General features: G+C 41.4%; 1 protein-coding gene across 2 annotated transcripts in view; it reads left to right on the forward strand.

The window, feature by feature from the left end:
- Positions 1-22,545, forward strand: part of LOC126354597 (solute carrier family 22 member 7-like) — a 190,160-nt gene that overhangs the window by 99,893 nt on the left and 67,722 nt on the right. For both annotated transcript variants that reach the window (XM_050004348.1, XM_050004349.1), the window contains 4 exons: positions 8,858-9,120; positions 10,161-10,385; positions 17,088-17,245; positions 21,801-21,969. In XM_050004348.1, coding sequence (XP_049860305.1) covers positions 8,858-9,120; positions 10,161-10,385; positions 17,088-17,245; positions 21,801-21,969 — 815 coding nt within the window. The remainder of the gene's footprint in view (positions 1-8,857; positions 9,121-10,160; positions 10,386-17,087; positions 17,246-21,800; positions 21,970-22,545) is intronic.

Here is a 22,545-nt window from a genome sequence, read left to right on the forward strand (position 1 = left end):
ATTAAGTTTTAATTTATTACTTATTTGCTACTAGTTCTGTTCACAATACATTTCGGAGCTAGTAGCCACATATATCATTGAATGTATCTGTAAAGCTATCTCATTGTACAGCATATAGTTCAGGAGGTAAGGCGACATACACAATGAGCTCTGTGAAAATGAGATCTCAAGGGTAAATTCACTAGAGATAAAGGTGAAATTCGTGTACAAATACGTATGAAATACGTTAAATATAGATGAAATATGTGTGTCATGTGGATATGTGGGCAAAGCCATGGGAGAAAGCTCATCTTAAACCCCTGGATCTTGGTACTCACATTAGTTACTATCTGGAAACAAACACAGTGGAAGAACCAGCAGCAGCAACCTCCTGTTGGGGTGGGGGTGGTAATGTGGTGAGAGAAGGAACTGGAGGAGATGGGCATACAGGGAGGAGGAAGGAGAAAATGGACCCAGATAGGGGGAAGAGGAGGTGGATAGAGGGGGAAGGAGAATGGAAAGAGAAAGGGGAGAGGAGGAAGGGGAGGGAGGAGATGGCGAGCAAAAGGGCAGAAGAAGAGATGGACTTGAGGAAAGGGGTGGGGGGGATAGAGAGATGGGGAGAAGGAGATGGCTGAAGAGGGGGGAGGATTAATGAACAGATAGAGGAAAGAGGAGTAGATGGGTAAGGTGTAGGGGAAGAGGAATTGTACAGAGAAAGGAAAGTGGGAAAGTTAGTTAGAGAGAGAGGGCAGGGGGAGATGAGCACAAAAAAGGAGGAGGAGGAGGTGAGCAGAGTGTGGAGGATGAGGAGATGTACATAGAAAGGGGGGAGGAGATGGGCAGAAAGAAGGACAAGGTAAGAAGGGCAGAGGTTGGTGGGTGGATGATGTAGACAGAGAAAAGGGTGGAGGAGATTGATGCAGAGGGAGTTAAGGAGGTGATAGGCAAAGAGAGGGCGAAGGAGGAGATGGACTAATAGGAGATTGGAATAAACTGGTAATAAATTAGATCTAAATAAACACAGAACAAGTGGCCTGCTGAGAGAGCTGGAAGGAGGGGAGGAGGGATGGAGATTTCGGAGTAGGAAGGCGGAGGGGCAGTGTAATATTGCCTCAACATTCAACTTCAGCCGAATAACCCGTAGCGAAACAGTCTCATGAAAACGAGTCAGATATAAAAAAGTAAGTAAACTGTTTATTGTTTCATTATAAATGTTAACGTATTTATCCCACTGCGAGATAATATGGTCAATGTCTTCGTAGAATAATTTTTGTGTTTGCCCACGTTACCACCGTTGTACCCAAGTGTGTCACTTTCGCCTGAAGCAAATCGACAGCTACGAATGTCTTTTTTCGTGCTCCGAAAATATGGAAAGCGTGTCGGGAGAAATGAGGACTGTATAAAGGATGTGTAAAGTCTTCCCAGCGAAACTTCTGCAGTGTAGTCAAACAACCTTGGCAACGTGTGGGCCCACTTGCATGTGTTGAAATTTCAGTTTTGATCTATTTTATTAACAACAGACCTAAAATCATCAAGAAATACAACTTTGCTTTATGTATGTGGTGAAACAGATACAATTTCGTCTTAGAGAAACTCGATGTTCACTTCCTTACGACTACTGAATTTTGGACTGAGAATAGGCTTCGCCTCTCTTTCCCTATATTTCCGTCTCCTGCTTGTGTATTCTCTTTCCTCCCTTACAGTTGTCTACAGACAGTTGGTGTTCAAAATCGGAGATCGCTTCCCAGTTGGTCATTGCTACTTCTACTACCTCGCTTTCACCTAGGTCACTATTGGAAGTTGTTGAGGTCTCTTCGTTTATATCTTTCTGTCCCTCTTCGTTTCCGTTCGCAGAAATTTTCCTCTTAGGATTTTCAGTCAAAATGTGGTTCGGGTTTTTTGTACCAACAATCTTAGTCGTGCCCGTTAATAATTGTTCTGTTGTTTCAGATAGTGGAGACCCAAATGCTTCCGCTGGATGTGCCATTGATTGCGTTTCACGACTTGAATCCAGAGCACTGTCCAACAAGTCGTACCGAACGACAGTTCTGAGGAGGTTGTTGTAAACCGTCAGATTACGACTACGATGCTGTTTAGGCGGTTGAGCTTTTAGTTTGTTGCCTCGACGTTGCGAGTATCAGCTGTGATATAACTTCCTTTACTACTAGCCTGGTCGGCCGCCTGCTTAGCTGAGTGGTAACGTGCTCTTCTGCCATGCAAGCGAGCCTGGGTTCGAGTCCCAGCCGGGTTGGAGATTTTCACCGCTCGGGGACTGGGTTTTGTGTTGTCCTCATCACCATTTCATTCTCATCACCGGCGCGCAAGTCACCCAATGTGGCGTCGACCGAAATAAGACTAGCACTTGGCGGCCGAACTTCCCCGGAGGGGGCCTCCCAGCCAACAATGCCATACACTCATTTCCATTTTACTAGCCTGGGCTACACTGTGAGGTAATGGATCAGTGTTTACCGTTCCTAAATCGTGGTCTTCCCACGTACGCCTAAAGACAGAAACGCACCTTTGTTTAAACGTCACTGCTATGTTCAGGCTCATTGTTTACAATCTCGGTGTCATTAACAGCAACTGAATTACTTTAAGCTGATGTGGTACTGGTTGCAACCACTTTTCCACTTATTCCTGCTACATGGTCGGGAAGTAAAAGTTTTAGTTTAGTTAAATTCATACTAAGATGAAATTCAGGCCTAGGGCTGTCCTGCTTGAGTGGTCTGTATTATTACAAATGAGGCCTCCTGGTAGTTCCCCCTTGTACGTAATGTAAGATTTCTAACTCCACATACTCATTATGTACATCTGATACATCTTACTCCAGCTTTTGGTTCTATTTCCACTTGTTGGGTTCTGGTAACAGGAGGGGTTGGGTCGGATGTACATTTACATCCACATGACTGCTCTGCGATTCAGACTTAAGTGCTTGCTTGAGGATTCACAAAATCACTTTCAGATTATTTGTCGACTATTACCCACTCAAACAACACGTGGGAGAAATGAATACCTAAAGCTTTCCGTGCGATCGCCACTCCATGACTTGCCAGTTAGTGCCCACAACATCACCTGTGAGGGCTCAGGTCCGTGTCTCTGCTTCAGCTCTGTAGCTCCAACCGCTAACCACTGAACTGTGACACAACAGGAAGGCACGGCATTTGTTGCCTCTGCCAACTGTCCGCCACACGTGTCACGAAATTTCAAACATGGTACTATTTCTCATCCCTTCTATACAAGTGGTCGCCACTTCCACTGCACGAGAGGGAATGACAACCACTGGATAGGTACTACAAGTAAAAAAAAAGGACGATAATAATTAGACCTGTGCCTTCCTCAAAGCCTCCAATTAAACAAACAGTACAATCATGAGTTAAGAGAAGATCTAGTCCAGCACTCCTACTTTTGTACAGGATAGTGGCCAGCCAAATAGCCTGTGCCATGCCCATGAGTCAATTAATTTTCTCATTGTTCTAGATGGAATTACCTTCTTCCACATCTGTTCATGGAAGCTTGCTACCATTTCCTTCCCAAGGACAGCACTTGATACTCTTTTTACTAAACTCTCCGTGGCACATGGGTATAATATTTGCAATATTTTCACACCACACAACCTGGACATCTGTTTTCGTTCGCTTAATGTCAACAGTAACTGAATACTATTTATTTCTTTACTCATATCTAGCTGCTCTTCTAAAGTCAACTGCAATGGCTCTCCGACCCCCTGGCGAAAAAGTTGGGTTAACTGCGCCACAGTGCTTCCAAGTACATTCCCTCAAATGGCCACTTTGTAGGCCAAATCATCTATGCACAACCAAGAGGCGCCCAGCACATCCCTAATGGCATAGGAGCACTAGACACAGATTCCAGAAAATATACTAAGCTACCTCAGACACCATGTCAGCATAACGCACACCCCTGCTCCGCTACCAACACTGTGGCGGAGAGTTTGGATGGGAGTGGAGTCTGGCTAGGGGTTATGGAAGCGTGTGCTTTTAATCAATTTTGATTTCATGAAACAGCCATTTACAATACCAGAGCGCATACAAATACAGAAAACCCTCGCTTCCATCACGTGCAATAATTATCTTCAGATAACAAACGACATATTAAAAAACAAAACAATTATTTGCCCTTAAAACAGGAAATAGATAAAACAGTATGGCTTCTGTCTGCAAACGGCTTTACAAAAGGACAACTAAACACATTAACAACAAGCATACTGCTCACTACGATGAACTGCAGCCGACTACTACCAACACCTGTACCTCATCCCAGGCAGACAAAGATGTAACAACACAGGCTACCAGGATATGTAATCTACTGTAGAATCTACAAGAAAAAATGCATAAACAAGGAGAAGGTAGAGTGACATAAAGCTGTTGTACAGGGTGGTCTATTGATAGGGACCGGGCCAAATATCTCACGAGAGAAGCTTCAAACGAAAAAACTACAAAGAACGAAACTCGTCTAACTTGAAGGGGGAAACTACATGGCACATATGGTTGGCCAGCTAGATGGCGCTGGCATATGTCAAACGGATATCAACTGCGTTTTTTAAAATAGGAAACCCAATTTTTTTTACATACTCGTATAGTACATAAAGAAATATGAATGTTTTAGTCGGACCACTTTTTTCGCTTTGTAATAGATGGCACTGTAGTAGCCACAAACGTATCAGTCCGTGGTATCACGTAACATTCCGTCAGTGAGGACGGTATTTGCTTCGTGATACATTACCCGTGTTAAAATGGACCGTTTACCGATTGCGGAAAAGGTCGATATCGTGTTGATGTATGGCTATTGTGATCAAAATGCCCAACGGCCGTGTGCTATGTATGCTGCTCCGTATCCTGGACGACATCCTCCAAGTGTCTGGACCGCTCGCCGGATAGTTACGTTATTTAACGAAATAGGAAGTGTTCAGCCACATGTGAAACGTCACCCACGACCTGCAACAAATGATGATGCCCAAGTAGGTGTTTTAGCTGCTGTCGCTAATCCGCCATCAGTAGCAGACAAATTGCGCGAGAATCGGGAATCTCGAAAACGTCGGTGTTCAGAATGCTACATCAACGTCGGTTGCACCCGTACCATATTTCTATGCAACAGGAATTGCATGGCGACGACTTTGCACGTCGCGTACTGTTCTGCCGCTGAGCGCAAGAGAAATTACGGGCCGATGACAGATTTTTTGCACGCGTTCTATTTAGCGACGAAGCGTCATTCACCAACAGCGGTAACGTAAAATGGCACAATATGCACTATTGGGCAACGGAAAATCCACGATGGCTGCGACAAGTGGAACATCAGCGACCTTGGCGGGTTAATGTAGGGTGCGGCATTATGGGAGAAAGGATAATCGGCCCCCATTTTATCGATGGCAATCTAAATGGTGCAATGTATGCTGATTTCCTACCTAATGTTCTACCGATGTTACTACAAGATGTTTCACTGCATGACAGAATGGCGATGTACTTCCAACATCATGGATGTCCGGCACATAGCTCGCGTGCGGTTGAAGCGGTATTGAACACCATATTTCATGACAGGTGGATTGGTCGTCGAGGCACCATACCATGTCCCACACGTTCACCGGATCTGACGTTCCAGGATTTCTTTCTGTGGGGAAAGTTGAAGGATATTTGCTATCGTGTTCCACCGCCAACGCCAGACAACATGCGTCAGCGCATTATCAATACATGTGCGTACATTACGGAAGGCGAACTACTCACTGTTGAGAGGAATGTCGTTACACGTATTGCCAATTGCATTGAGGTTGAGTGCATCCTTTTGAGCATTTATTGCATTAATGTGGAATTTACAGGTAATCACGCTGTAACAGCATGTATTCTCAGAAATGGTAAGTTCACAAAGGTACATGTATCACATTGGAACAACCGAAATAAAATATTCAAACGTACCTACGTTCTGTATTTTAATTTAAAAACCTACCTGTTGCCATCTGTTCGTCTCAAACTGTAAGCCATATGTTTGTGACTATTACAGCGCCATCTATCACAAAGCGAAAAAAGTGGTCCAACTAAAACATTCATATTTCTTTCCGCGCTACACAAATATGTAATAAAATGGGGGTTCCTATTTAAAAAAAAACGCAGTTGGTATCCGTTTGACCTACGGCAGCGCCATCTAGCGGGCCACCCATAGCGCCATCTGGTTCACCCGTTCAGGCTAGACAAGTTTCGTTCTTTGTAGTTTTTTCGTTTGACGCTTATTTGGTGAGATATTTGGCCCGGTCACGATCAGTGGACCACCTTGTATAGTGTTTTCACAATGGCCTTATTGTATCTCCAAATCAATCAATAGTGATACGCTTTGGTGGTACCATGGCCACGCCTTGAGAATAAATGTAAATACAGTTTTGGCACAATGAAATTCCTCATGACCTTCCTGTGTTTGTTCGCAACAGAAAACTAAATGTGGCCAACTTCACCGATCCTGCAACACTGTATTTCAGTAGATCAAAGCTCAGGTAACTACCAACACTTAGAAACTGCAATTATGGCACACATAAAAACTCGTGTCACTTTATTCTCTGCACTGTATTACTGTTATCGAAATTCCCCACTGTCCTTCATCTCTGTCTATGAGGTGCCATCTTCTACTGGACTTTGGAAGGAAGACACCATTTATTACTCAGCTTCAGACTGTGTTACAACCAGCTACACCACACACTAATAATTGCAGTCCACTGGTGTTGCTGCCACGGTGCTCTTACTTCCACGGCACTCCGCTGCCTCAGGGTCTGTCGGTGGTTATCAACGAACTTACCACACTGTTCAGTAAACCATATTCTGCAGCTGCTCCTCAGGGCAGCAATGCCAAAGCAAAGCAATTGTGGAACTACTCGTACAAGTCCCTAGCGACAACCCACGACTTGTCAGCTGCCGCTCACAGTGGCCTCTGGTGCTGATTCAAGTCGATGTTGCCACTCCAGCTCCGTAGTTCCAACTGCCAGCCACTGTATCACGCCACCACAGGAAGGCTCTGCATGGTGCTGCTTCTCCAAAATCGCCACCACATCTGCTGGTGAAACTAAATGCTGTGACAGCACCAGAGGGCAGGCAGAACGACAAATGTGTCATAAAATATGAGTTTCACTCCTCACCAACCAGCAAGATGAGGTGTGGAGTCTCAGAAACAAAACTGATGCATAGTATGCTGAATGTGAATGTCTCAGTGCTGTCTGTTTTTCCCCTTGGTGGCCACACACTGGTGATAAAAAGCTCTTAAGCCATCTGGACTTTAATGGCTACCCATAGTTCTAGATCATCCTTACAAGCATGAATTTCGGACCTCAGTTGTGGTGGAATGTTTATTTTAGGTACCGCAATCAACGTGAATCATAAATTGCGAGGATTGTGAAAAGTCTGTAATAATATAAGAGTCATGCATATGAGAGAAAAACGCTTATATTTTCTAACTTAAGGGGCGTTAGAACATAATATTTTTTTCACATTTTCGGACTTTTATTTCATTATAAAATTTCAAATTTTCCGAATCTATAGACTCATCTGGGAAGTATTTTATTTTATTTTTTAAATATGAACTACAATGGTTGAAAATGTTAAAATTTTTACGTAGATTACTTCAAGATCTAATAAAATCGTTAATTTTTTATACAGAAGGCTGTGGACTGCTGTGTTATAAAGGTCATGTCCAGAAGAGGATGGGCACCAGGTTGAGGAAGTTGAAATAAAGTTTGAGAGACAAGAAACTTTCTGATGGTAAAACCATAAAACACAGGCTGACAGACAAAATGATTGATGAATTACAGCAGCATTATAGGACGGCCATTAGAAATAATACTGAGAATTTGTTGAAAATGAAGCAGGCAGTATGGGCTACCTTCTTCCACAGACTGTCAACTGATGGAAAAACCAGCACACCACCCCTACTAGACCCGATTCATGGTGATATCACCGCAATGCCCAGTACTCAAACAGTTCATATAGCCATAAACATTCCATCCTAGCATCAGTCAAGGATATCATTAAAACCTATTTACAGAGAGCTGGCAAATCCTGAGAAGAAGTGTCTGCGTGGTCAGACTCAAAATCCCACCAATGAGTCATTCAATAATCTTATATGGACTCGCTCAACAAAAAATGTTTTTGTTGGAATGAAGTTACTAAAGCAGAGGGGGGGGGGGGGGGTTCAGTGATGTTGTTATTGTTTATAATGATAGCAACATTGCTAAGGTGAAAGTGCTACAGCATATGGGAATTAATGCTGGAGCAAACTGCACCAGAAAAATTGAACGGATGGACAAGGTTCACATTGATAAAGCAGAGTTGGCTACTAAAGAGTCCAGAAAGAAGAAAATATGGAAAAAATCTTGGGAAAAGATCAAGAGGATGATATACAGTATGGTGGAGGGTGCTTTTGAGTGACTAGAAATAAAAAATTAAACATACATTAAGCGAGTAACAGTCTTTTGAAACTGTAGAAACCGTTCCTGAAAATTTACATTTTCTGTTTCTTTATTCCATAAATCTCAGAAACCATTTCGAGCAGAGTATTCAAATTTTCAGGGAGTAATAACATACATATTCTGAGTCCACTGAACTAAAAGAAGAACATAATGTTATGTATAATTAAAATTATTTAGGATAATGTACAAAAAAGTACACAAAATTTTAAAAGTATAATTAAAAATTTGTATTACCGAAAGCAGTGGCTGAAATGCAATTAGTGTAGTTCAGTAGACTCAGAACGTACAGTTCAATTTCCAGTAAGAGTTTCATGTCAATGGCTACAGTTGTTCCTGAAATACAGGGAAGCCAAGTCACTGAATTTAACATTCTCGGGATATGGCGTTCCAACTCCCCTTAACGAATTTATATGTTTCCAGGATAAAGTCGTCGAAGAGGTGGAGTTTCAGAAATCTCACATTGAGAATACTTCATTTGAGGAGATATTAGAGCAAATCGGCAGCTACGGAAAGTTCCAGATACAATTGAGCATTGTCTTCTGTTGCCTGACACAATTTTTTTCTTCAATGTCTTCCTACGGCATGCTCATTGCCCTTACAGTACCTGAACACTGGTGCCAAGTTCCAGGAAGAGAAGGTACCAATTCAACCATAGAAATGTGGAAGAAAGTGACAATACCAAGGCAAGTAACATGACATGAATATAATCTCAGTTTTCTTACTTTAATACCTGCATAACGATTTTTTCGAAGATAAATTAGACTTGTGGCTGTATTAACGTTCTACGACAAGACTGAAACTCCACAAAATAAGGAGCACTAGTCTTTCTTTCCTTCATCGAAGATAATATTACAGATACATGGTTCTAACCAAATAAGAGTGTCCAATGTAATGGAGGATGTGTCTATATTGCTTTTCTTTTAAGTAAAACAGCAGGTCCTAAAAATTAAGACAGTGACCCCTAATGAGATTGCTTTCACTGTTGTGAACACAGATAAATGGACTACTGCTTCAGCAAGCTGTTTACTTACTTGGTTTACAAAATTAATAAATATTCACATTGAATGAGTATTTATGATCAATTGCTTAGAGAACGACCATGAAGTGTCAGCATATCCCACAATGATTTTTGTTTTAATTTTTATTTCAAACTAAGCCTCCTGTTTTTACGTGGTTTAAGGAAAGTGGCTTAACTGCAATCGTTGAACAGAGCTTCTCCAACAGTACGCACCCAGTAATCATTTAGAGAGGAGCTCCATGAGAAACTGAATTCAACTGGATGTCCATCTCTCGCTTATACCACTTACCACAAGACCTAGTGTTATTGGCTAAAATTTATGCGTAGTTACGCCACTCCAAACGTTTGTTTTACTATTTCTGACTTAGGCGATTTCCATGCTGAGTCCATGCTGAGCTAGAGGGAAGTCATCTTAGTTCTCCAGACGTTAAATTCCGGTTAGTGCTAAGTTCTGTTTTTGTAATTGTACAAAGAATGTTATTACCCTGTATTATTTCATTTAACAGTATTTGTCGAACAAAACTGTCGATACTCGAGCATCCTAGCAAAATACCTCTAAATTTACCATACAATGGCTTCTGTTATACTACGCTTTCGCGTAGTGAGGTAAACATCTGGGATTCCTGCAATATAAATTCAGTACAATTACTTTGCAGCGCCTGTTTAGGTTTAAAATAAATTATTGCAGTAATTTTTGTATTTTAGGGTAGAAGAAGTGTACAGCAGTTGCGAGATGAAGGTACCAAACCGAACGAATGAAACAGCACCGTGTATGTATGGATGGGAATATGACGACACTTGGTTTTCTGCAACTGCTGCTTCCCAGGAAGACTGGGTATGCGAAAGAGAAATGTATCCTAACACCATATATTCTGTCAGTCACTTTATCTCCATCGGTTTTGCTGTTCTGCTTTTCTACGTTGGTGACAGGTAATACTCAAATATAATAGTGGGTACTTTTCTCTTAAGGACACTATAGAAATTTATCTCAGTCATTAGAAAAGACATGGGTTCGATGAGAAAGAATGAACTGCACTTAATGTACAATTTAAAAAAAAAAGTCTATTTGAGACAATATATCAAACACAAACTTAATATGTTGAAATGAGTTTTCTCCTCCTCAATGACTTCTATGCAAGTAATAGCACAGTATATTCGTAACAGCTCTCAAAATCTAAGAGTTTCGTAATTCACCCGTTCTCTTCATTTGCACTATATGTAAAATGTTTGCTCACTGGGAGCACACAGAACACTATTTTGCCGTCATATTAAGCAATGCTAATCTAACACACTCTGAATTCCTAAAATCGGGACTATGTGTCAATACTGTGGTCGTGGATTTACCTCAACCGAAGTTCCTGTCCATCGCGAAACCACAGGATCAGGGTAAATTGCTATCAGATAAGCCAATGAATACCATGCAGTATTAAGAATACTTCGTTTTGTATATAAAAGTCGATGATGTTTCATGAGTTTGGTGCAAAGTGTGACTGATTAGTTTTAAAAAACTTCATCGACTTAGGTATATTAATCATCTCTTCTATGCAAAGATAGTAAGCAAATATAACATCATTTTTACATTCATATTTTTGTTACTGGAATTGCAGATGTTTATTACAGTAACAAATGTAACTGCACCCATAGTTGTGAGTCTATTCTGCTGACTGATAGTTTGCGACTGAAATTCTCATTGATTACTACCTGGGTTACGGGGTGGGGAATTGTAGGTCTCCTCTTGGTAGAGCATGCAATAGGCAGTGACAAAACCGAATGACATCAAGCGACAGTGCCGGATTTCATTCTACCACCCCTCCCCCACACCAGTGGTGTCATATTCCAAGGTGGTGGATGTAGCCCAGTAGTACTGTTTAAACTTCCAGGAAATTAAAAAAAAAAATTATGCGATATTCATTAAGTACAACTGTCGTAAGTTCAAAACAAGATTTACCAAACCCCTCTGACACCATAGCTCATTTGTGCTAAGAGTCCTAAAGTCCAAAGTATTAAATTGTGGGAAATTCAAAAATTCCAAACTGAGCAATTGTCCCATCGGTGATAAATTTAAAAAAATCCAGTATGGTGGAACTGAACCTGAATTTAAAAAAGTATAAAAGCCAAGATGGAGGATATAGAGTTATGGACACAGGCTACAGGACTACCATGTCACTTGTGATAAGTTTAGAATTCTGCCCTGGTGGATAATTCCAGTTTAAAAAGGTGAGATAGCCTTCTTGCGCGAGCCTCCTCCATACAGACATTCTCCTGCCCCAACACACTTCTATCGATTCCACAGACCACGGGCACCAAGACTCAAATTTAGAACCCTTGAGCCCTCTTGTAAAAAGCTGAAAAAGGAGAGAAATTCAAAAAGCGCCCTGGGCTTCCACAAACTCAGGTTCGTCCTCTGTTAGAATATTGCTGCACGGTGTGGGATCCTTACCAGGTGGGATTGACAGAGGACATCGAAAGGGTGCAAAAAATGGCAGCTCGTTTTGTATTATCACGTAATAGGGGAGAGAGTGTGGCAGATATGATACGCGAATTAGGATGGAAGTCATTACAGCAAAGACGTTTTTCGCCGCGGCGAGATCTTTTTACGAAATTTCAGTCACCAACTTTCTCTTCCAAAAGCGAAAATACTTTGTTGAGCCCAACCTACATAGGTAGGAATGATCATCAAAATAAAATACGAGAAATCAGAGCACGAACAGAAAGGTTTAGGTGTTCGTTTTTCCCGCGCGCTGTTAGGGAGTGGAATGGTAGAGAGATAGTATGATTGTGGTTCAATGAACCCTTTGCCAAGCACTTAAATTTGAATTGCAGAGTAGTCATGTAGATGTAGATGTAGATGCCATAAGTTTAAATACACATTACTAGCACACTCAGTATGTTGTTGCAGACTGTATAGATAGTGTCAAGGGAGAACTAGGTCACTTGTCCTAAGTTTGGATGACCCTTCTACATCTACATTTATACTCCGCAAGCCACCCAACGGTGTGTGGCGCAGGGCACTTTTTCGTGCCACTGTCATTACCTCTATTTCCTGTTACAGTCGCGTATGGTTCGCGGGAAGAACGACTGCCGGAAAGCCTCCGTGCGCGCTCGTATCTCTCTAATTTTACATTTGTGATCTCCTCGGGAGGTAAAAGTAGGGGGAAGCAATATATTCGATACCTCATCCAGAAACGCACCCTCTCGAATCCTGGACAGCAAGCTACACCGCGATGCAGTGCGCCTCTCTTCCAGAGTCTGCCGGCCGCGGTGGTCTCGCGGTTCTAGGCGCGCAGTCCGGAACCGCGGGGCTGCTACGGTCGCAGGTTCGAATCCTGCCTCGGGCGTGGATGTGTGTGATGTCCTTAGGTTAGTTAGGTTTAGGTAGTTCTAAGTTCTAGGGGACTGATGACCACGGCAGTTGAGTCCCATAGTGCTCAGAGCCATTCTTCCAGAGTCTGCTACTTGAGTTTGCTAAACATCTCCGTAACGCTATCACGCTTACCAAATAACCCCGTGACGAAACGCGCTGCTCTTCTTTGCTTCTTCTCTATCTCCTCTGTCAACCCGACCTGGTACGGATCCCAGACTGATGAGCAATACTCAGGTATACGTCGAACGAGTGTTTTACAAGCTACCTCCTTTGTTGATGGACTACATTTTCTAAGGACTCTCCCAATGAATCTCAACCTGGTACCCGCCTTACCAACAGTTAATTTTATCTGATCATTCCACTTCAAATCATTCCATACAAATACTCCCAGATATTTTACAGAAGTAACTGCTACCAGTGTTTGTTCCGCTATCATATACTGAAACATTAAAGGATCCTTCTTTCTATGTATTCGCAATACATTACATTTGTCTATGTTAAGGGTCAGTTGCCACTCCTTGCACCAAGTGCCTATCTGCTGCAGATCTTCCTACATTTCGCTGCAATTTTCTAATGCTGCAACTTCTCTGTATACTACAGCATCATCTGCGGAAAGCCGCATGGAACTTCTGACACTATCTACTAGGTCATTTACATGCACTGTGAAAAGCAGTGGTCCCATACACTCCCCTGTGGCACACCAGAGGTTACTTTAACGTCTGTAGACGTCTCTCCATTGAGAACAACATGCTGTGTTCTGTTTGCTAAAAACTCTTCAATCCAGACACACAGCTGGTCTGATATTGCGTAGGCTCTTACTTTATCAGGCGACAGTGCGGAACTGTATCGAACTCCTTCCGGAAGTCAAGGAAAATGGCATCTACCTGGGAACCTGTGTCTAATATTTTCTGGGTCTCATGAACAAATAAAGCAAGTTGGGTCTCACACGATCGCTGTTTCCGGTATCCATGTTGATTCCTACAGAGTAGATTCTGGGTCTCCAGAAATGACATGATACGCGAGGGGAAAAAAAAGTCAGAGATATGGGCCTATAGTTTTACGCATCTACTCGGCGACCCTTCTTGAAAACTGGGACTAACTGTGCTCTTTTCCAATCATTTGGAACTTTCCGTTCCTCTAGAGACTTGCAGTACACGGCTGTTAGAAGGGGGGCAAGTTCTTTCGCATACTCTGTGTAGAATCGAATTGGCATCTCGTCAGGTCCAGTGGACTTACCTCTTTTGAGTGATTTCAGTTGCTTTTCTATTCCTTGGACACTTATTTCAATGTCAGCCATTTTTTCGTTCGTGCGAGGATTTAGAGAAGAAACTGCAGTGCGGTCTTCCTCTGTGAAACAGCTATGGAAAAAGGTATTTAGTATTTCAGCTTTAAGTGTGTCATCCTCTGTTTCAATGCCATCATCATCCCAGAGTGTCTGAATATGCTGTCTCGATCCACTTACTTAAGACCAGAACTTCCTAGAATTTTCTGTCAAGTTGGTACATAGAATTTCACTTTCGAATTCACTGAACGCTCCGCATAGCCCTCCTTACGCTAACTTTGACATCGCTTAGCTTCTGTTTGTCTTAGAGGTTTTGTCTGCGTTTAAACTGGCAGTGAAGCTCTCTTTGCTTTCGCAGTAGTTTCCTAACTTTGTTGTTGAACCACTGTGGGTTTTTCCCGTCCCCCACAGTTTTAACCAGCATGTACCTGTCTAATACGCATTTTACGATTGCCTTGAACTTTTTCGATAAATACTCAACATTGTCAGTGTCGGAACAGAAATTTTCGTTTTGATCTGTTAGGTAGACTGAAATCTGCCTCCTATTACTCTTGCCTAAGTCCGTCGGAATGCACAATGTACATGAATGGATGCAGGTGACCAGACGCTTACGTATGTGTCACCTGTCAAGAGTCGTATCTAGACGTATCAGAGATCCCATATCACTCCAACTGCACACGCCTAACACCATTATAGAGCCTCCACCAGCTTGAACAGCCCCCTGCTGACATTCAGGGCCCATTGATTCATGTGGTTGTCTCCATACCAGTACACATCCATCCACTCGGTACAATTTGAAACGAGACTCGTCCGACCAGGCAATATGTTTCCAGTCATCAACAGTCGAATGTCGGTGTTGACCTGCCCAGGCGAGGCGTAAAACTTTGTCATGCAGTTACCAAGGGTAGACTACTGGGTCTTCGACTCCGAAAACCCATATCGATGATGTTTCGTTAAATGGTTCGCATGCTGACACTTGTTGATGGCCCAACACTGAAATGTACAACAACCAGAGGAAGGGTTCCACTTGTATCACTTCAGTCATCGTTGGTCCCATTTTTTGCAGGATCTTTTTCCTGCCGCAGCGATGTCAGAGATTTATTGTTTTACCGATTTTCTTACATTCACGGTACACTCGCGAAATGGTTGTACAGGAAATACCTCACTTCATCGCTTCCACGGAGGTGCTGTGTCCTATCGCTCGTTTGCCATCTATAACACCACGTTCAGACTCACTTAAATCGTGATAACCTGCCATTGTAGCAACAGTAACCGATCTAACACCTGCTCCAGACACTTGTTGTCTTATATAAGCATTGCCGACCGCAGCGCCGTATTCTGCTTGTTTACATATATCTGTGTTTGAATAGGCATGCACGTACCAGTTTCTTTGGCACTTCGGTGTATATCTTCATGCTGTTGTAATGTCGTATAAGATATACTGTTAGGGTAGCCAGTAGTATTTTAGCAGACGAAGTGGTAACCGTGTATTTGTTACAATGTAGTGATTTTACACTGTTTTCTGCACAGTGGCAATCGGTGTTCAGCATTTACATGGGTTTTGTAACTATATAAATCACGTGAATCTGATGCTTTCGATCGACTAGATACATAGCACGAATGATAGGTCCATCTCATGATGCTGGTTGTGGGGTACCAATAGGACAGAACTGCGAGGGGAGACTAAAATTTTTGGATAATAAATTGTGGTAATTAATATTAAACATAATTTGGGTCATGTATTTGATAACCTGAACAAGATCATAAGTGCACCACATGGTTTCCATCTTGGATCGTAAACTATAGTAATTGAAATGACATTTATGAGACATTAATTAGATCCTATATAAACAAGGGTAAGAGCCCAAGGCAGTAGTTTGTTAATATAAGGAGAGCTGGTGCAAGTGGCCCTTTTGATACAGAAGAAGAATGTAACCTTTGTCCCAAAAGCTACCCCCTCCCCCCTCACTGATGCAGGTTTATATGTAACTAAGTAATTTATATTAAAAACAAAGATTCCAAGACTTACCAAGCGGGAGAGCGCCGGTATACAGGCACAATAAATAAAACACACAAACACACACACAAAATTTCTAGCTTTTGCAACCGACGGTTGGTTCTTGAGGAAAGAGGGAAGGAGAGGGAAAGACGAAAGGATGTGGGTTTTAAGGGAGAGGGTAAGGAGTCATTCCAATCCCGGGAGCGGAAAGACTTACCTTAGAGGGGAAAAAAGGACAGGGGTACACTCGCGCGCGCCCGCACTCACACACACACACACACACACACACACACACACACACACACATATATCCATATCCATCCGCACATACACAGACACAAGAAGACATTTGTAAAGGCAAAGAGTTCGGGCAGAGATGTCAGTCGACTGACATCTCTGGTGTGTGTGTGTGTGTGTGTGTGTGTGTGTGTGTGTGTGTGTGTGTGTGTGTGTGTGTGTGTGTGTGGGCGCGCGCGCAAGTGTACACCTGCCTTTTTTTACCCCTAAGGTAAGTCTTTTCGCTCCCGGGATTGGAATGACTCTTTACCCTCTCCCTTAAAACCCACATCCTTTCGTCTTTCCCTCTTTCCTGAAGAAGCAACCGTCGGTTGCGAAAGCTAGAAATTTTGTGTGTGTGTTTGTGTGTTCTATTTATTGTGCCTGTCTACCGGCGCTTTCCCGCTTGGTAAGTCTTGGAATCTTTGTTTTTAATATATTTTTCCCATGTGGAAGTTTCTTTCTATTTTATTTACATAACTAAGTAATTTCCATCAGATGTCTGTTCATTGACTTTTACTAGTTACTTAAAGACAGTAGAATAATGTTGAAACTGTAGAGCTTCTATGTCAACAGAAAAATTAGTCTTGTTTCGAACAATTTTTCTTATGTTTCCCTAATGCTATCCATTGAGCTCTTCTGTTTCACTTGTCACTGTGCCGGCGCATAATCCACTTGAAGTAAAAATGTTAAACTGTTTATACGTTTCAGATTTGGCCGGAGAATACAGTTTCTTATGAGCATGGGCATGATGGCAGTATCCCGATCATTGCTAACTGTTTCAGCATCAGTCTTCCCACTGTACGTCGCTCTCTCAGCGGTGGCAGAGAGTCCAGGCTTGTCTAGCTCAGAATCAGCTATAGCTATTGGTAAGCTTCTCTGACTTTGAAACAATGAAATTAAAATGTAGTTGCATACTACTATTCACTTGAAAGTAGGAATTAGATCAAAAGAATTAAAACTGAAAAGTGTGGGACATACATCTTCAAAAGATTTGTAGTTTCGTTCATATTTACTGAAACATTTAAGAATACATTAATTTCTTCTCATTAGTTTAATAGAAGTGGACTGCTGATTCGAGAGTTTCTGTAGAATTACAACTTTTCTCCCTTTCTGAAAAAATATATGCAACCATGTCTACTTTATCTTACACTGTGTATTGATACAAACATGTTTATTTTGTATTACTTTGTGTTGCAATATAATCATTTTGAAACGTATTTTTGCTGTGAATGTATTTTCTAAATCTGGTAACAAGTTAAATTCTTATAATGCGTGAAGTGACCTTCTAACAAAAATAATACATCCTTTAAAAGGACGTTGTACGTGAGCTACTAAAGACCCAAAACGTGGATGAGTACTTCAATCATGTTCTGTGGTGTCGTGTGCCTAAAAATATATTTGTTGGCCTTATGACTCTAAAGTTAGCGGTGTCTGATGCTGTAATAACTTTTATTGTTGTTGTGGTCTTCAGCCCTGAGGCTGGTTTGATGCAGCTCTCCGTGCTACCCTATCCTGTGCAAGCTTCATCATCTCCCATTACCTACTGCAAGCTACATCATTCTGAATCTGCTTAGTGTCTTCATATCTGCCAAATCTACGATTTTCCCCTCCACGCTGCCCTCCTATACTAAATTGGTGATCCCTTGGTGCCTCAGAACATGTCCTACCAACCGATCCCTTCTTTCAGTCAAGATGTGCCACAAATTTCTCTTCTCCCCAGTTCTATTCAATAACTCCTCATTAGTTATGCGACCTACCCATCTAATCTTCAGCATTCTTCTGTAGCGCCACATGTCGAATGCCTCTAGTCTCTTCTTGTCTAAACTATTTGTCGTCCACGTTTCACTTCCATACATGGCTACACTCAATACAAATACCTTCAGAAACGACTGCCTGACACTCAAATCTATACTTGATGTTAACAAATTTCTCGTCGTCAGAAATGCTTTCCTTGCCATAGCTAGTCTAAATTTTATATCCTCTCTACTTCGACCATCATCAGTAATTTTGCTTTCCAAATAGCAAAATTCATTTACTTCTTTTAATGTCCTATTTCCCATTCTAATTCCCTCAGAATCACCTGATTTAATTTGACTTCATTCCATTATCCTTGTTTTGCTTTTGTTGATGTTCATCTTATATCCTCCTTTCAAGTCACTGTCCATTCCGTTTAACTGCTCTTCCAGGTTCTTTGCTGTCTCTGACAAAATTACAATGTCATCGGCAAACCTCAAAATTTTCATTTCTTCTCCGTGGATTTTAATTCCTACTCCAAATTTCTCTTTTGTTTCTTTTACTGGTTGCTCAATATACTGATCAAATAACACTGCGACAGGCTGCAACCCTGTCTCACTCCCTTCTCAGCCACTCCTTCCCTTTCTTGCACCTCGACTCTTATAACTGACATCTGGTTTCTGTATAAATTGTAAATAGCCTTTCGCTCCCTGTATTTTACCACTGCCACCTTTAGAATTCCAGCCAACATTGTCAAAAGCTTTCTATAAGTCTACAAATGCTAGGAACGTAGGTTTGCCTCTCCTTAATCTTTCTTCTAAGATAAGTCGTAGGGTCAGTATTGCGTCACGTATCCAATATTTCTACGGAATCCAAACTGATCTTCCCAGAGGTCAGTTGTACGAGTTTATCCATTCGTCTGTAAAGAATTCGCGTTAGTATTTTGCAGCTGTGTCTTATTCAAGTGATAGTTCAGTAATTTTCACATCTGTCAGCACATGCTTTCTGTGGGATAGGAATTATTGTTTCGACTCAGGTCTTTCAGTGCTCTGTCAAACTCTTCACACAGTAGGGCCTATCATATCTCCCATTTCATCTTCATCTACAGCTTCTTCCATTTGCACAATATTGTCCTAAAGTACATAGCCCTTGTATAGACCCTCTGTATACTCCTTCCACCTTTCTGCTTTCCCTTCTTTGCTTAGAACTGGGTTTCCATCTGAGCTCTTGATATTTATGCAAGTGGTTCTCTTTTCTCCAAAGGTCTCTTTAATTTTTCTGTAGGCAGTATCTATCGTACCCCTAGTGTATATGCCTCTACATACTTTCATTTGTCCTCTAGTCATCCCTGCTTAGCCATTTTGCACTTCCTGTCAACCTTATTTTTGAGACGTTTGTATTCCTTTTTGCCTGCTTCATTTACTGCATTTTTATATATTCTCCTCTCATCAATTAAATTCATTATTTCTTCTGTTACCCAAGGATTTCTACTAGCCTTCGTCTTTTTACCTACTTGATCCTCTGCTGCCTTCACTACTTCATCCCTCAAAGCTACCCATTCTTCTTCTACTGTATTTCTTTTCCCCATTCCTATCAATTGTTCCCTTACATTCTCCCTAAACTCTGTACAACCCCTGGTTTAGTCGGTTTATTCCCACCTTTTAGCAGTTTCTTCAGTTTTAATCTACAGTTCATAACCAATAGATTATGGTCAGAGTCCACATCTGCCCCTGGAAATGTCTTACAGTAAAAAACCTGGTTCCTAAATCTCTGTCTTACCATTATATAATCTATCTGATACCTTCTAGTATCTCCAGGCTTCTTCCATGTTTACAACCTTCTTTCATGATTCTTGAACCAAGTGTTAGCTATGATGAAGTTATGCTCTGTGCTAAATTCTACCAGGCGGCATCTTCTGTCATTTCTTACCCCCAATCCATATTCACCTACTACATTTCCTTCTCTCGCTTTTCCTACTACCGAATTCCAGTCACTCATGACTATTAAATTTTCGTCACCCTTCACTATCTGAATAATTTCTTTTATTTGATCATACATTTCTTCAATTTCTTCGTCATCTGCAGAGCTAGTTGACATATAAACTTGTACTACTGTAGTAGGTGTGGGCTCCGTATCTATCTTGGCCACAATAAAGCGTTCACTATGCTGTTTGTAGTAGCTTACCAGCACTCCTATTTTTGTTCATTATTAAAGCTACTCCTGAGATTACCCCTATTTGATTTTGTATTTATAACCCTGTATTCACCTGACCAGAAGTTTTGTTCCTCCTTCCACCGAACTTCACTAATTTCCACTATATCTAACTTTAACCTATCCATTTTCCTTTTTAAATTTTCTAACCTACCTGCCCGATTAACGGATCTGACATTCCACGCTCCGATCCGTAGAATGCCAGTTTTCTTTCTCCTGGCAACGACGTCCTCTTGAGTAGCCCCACCCGGAGATCCAAATGGATGACTATTTTACCTCCGGAATATTTTACCCAGGAGGACGCCTTCAGCATTTAATCATACAGTAAAGCTGTATGCCCTCGGGAAAAATTATGGCTGTAGTTCCCCCTTGCTTTCAGCCATTCGCAGTACCAGCGCAGCAAGGCCGTTTTGGTTAGTGTTACAAGGCCAGATCAGTCAATCATCCAGACTGTTGCACCTGCAACTACTGAAGAGGCTGCTGCCCCTCTTCGGGAACCACATGTATGTCTGGCCTCTCAACAGATACTCCTCCTTTGTGGTTGCACCTATGGTACAGCTATCTGTATCCCTGAGGTACGCAAGCCTCCCCAACCCCGACAAGGTCCATGGTTCATGGTGGTGGTGGTGGTGGTGGTGGTGGTGGTGGTGGGGGGCTGTAATAACTGTTAATGGTGGTAATTAGTAATTATGAAAGACTTAAGGTTCTGGAGAGGTCAGGAGTAAAATTTGGACAGAACACAGCTAAAGGACTGCGGGAACTTGATGAGCTTCTTGTACGTCAAGCAGAGCTAGCTGCTCAGCAATTTACAAAAGAAGCAAGAAAGAAAGGAAGTGGGCAAGCACTGGGCTGTTGTGACACTGAAGAATACACAAACTATGAGCCAGGGCAATTCTAGTGCATGAAAGACGCAGAAATGTAAGTCTGTATCAGAATTTGTAATAAAAAAGTTTTAAACCTCAATATCTCTCAACTACATTTTTTGCAATAAATGACACTTTTTCTAAAAAGTACTGATGGTAGAGACTTGAAATTTTAACAGCTTGCCAAGTGTGAGATTCAACACATATGGAAGTAGAATAATTAAAATATCCTAAATTGTTTTGTTTTTATGTTCATTCATTTACAAAATTCTGTCAAAAAATTAAGTGTTTGAAAAAAGAAAAGAAAAAAACCATAATGTGCCCCACAATACAATATTAGTAATAATTATAGTTCAGTGCATCTAGAAAGGTGCTTTCAATAATTATGAAAAATTGTAAGTTGGTGTCTTTAAATGTTTCCAAGATAATGTGTTACAAAATGCGATAATTTAACGTTGGCAGCATGGGACATACAACGTCCCCATAAGTTTTGGACAGAAATAATAAAAATTAGCATTATTTTTTGTTCAATTTTGAGGTATGTGGTTTCGGCTGCAGCACCAGATTATTTTATGACAGGAACTGTAATCCATTATTGATACATCTATTTCAGGAATCGAACTTACTGGCATCAAACATCGCTCGCTCGTCAACTTTTTGGCAGTTGCCTTTTACTGTTTGGGAACAATTTCTATAGCGCTAGCAGCATGGTTGTTACGAAACTGGATTCAGTTTCTGTTGATTTCATCTGTCCCCTGCTTCATTCCATTGTTGCTACATAGGTAAGTACTTCAGTAATGAACTAACAGTCTGCTCTTTTTTGTTGGTCTATTGGTTCTCTTTCAATTGTGGACACACTGTCGTAAGCCATATCGACGTCTCCAGTTTATATTTTTACGATATAAGAAATCTTAAAAGTTATCATTGTATAAAGGATTAAAATATAAGAACTGAGAAGAAATAGATATGTGTGTAGTTTCGTGACAGAAGTCGTTAGTTAGGTCAATGAATGTGTTGGTTGGAATGCTATATGGTTGTGGAGGTATCAAGAATTTGATTTGAGCATTGTGAAAGGTTGGTGATGGAATTTCTAACCGAGTCTTACTTTGTAGAACAGTTAGGGAAGGAATATGCTGTACATGGAACCAAGGATAAATTTCACCAAGAATTTGTGGACGAAGAAGAGGCAGTTGGCTATGGTAAAATTTACAATTGATGAAATTGAAGAGAAGATGTACTTGCCGGTGACCATGTGCGATTTCTCATCCCAATTCAAGGCAAAAGTGATTCTAACAAACGGAGTCCCACCCATAGGTTCAACAGAAATGTGATTTAAGAAACGGGGCTCTGGCAACGCT

This window comes from Schistocerca gregaria, chromosome 3 (genome assembly GCF_023897955.1).
Source record: "Schistocerca gregaria isolate iqSchGreg1 chromosome 3, iqSchGreg1.2, whole genome shotgun sequence".
Taxonomy (NCBI): domain Eukaryota; kingdom Metazoa; phylum Arthropoda; class Insecta; order Orthoptera; family Acrididae; genus Schistocerca; species Schistocerca gregaria.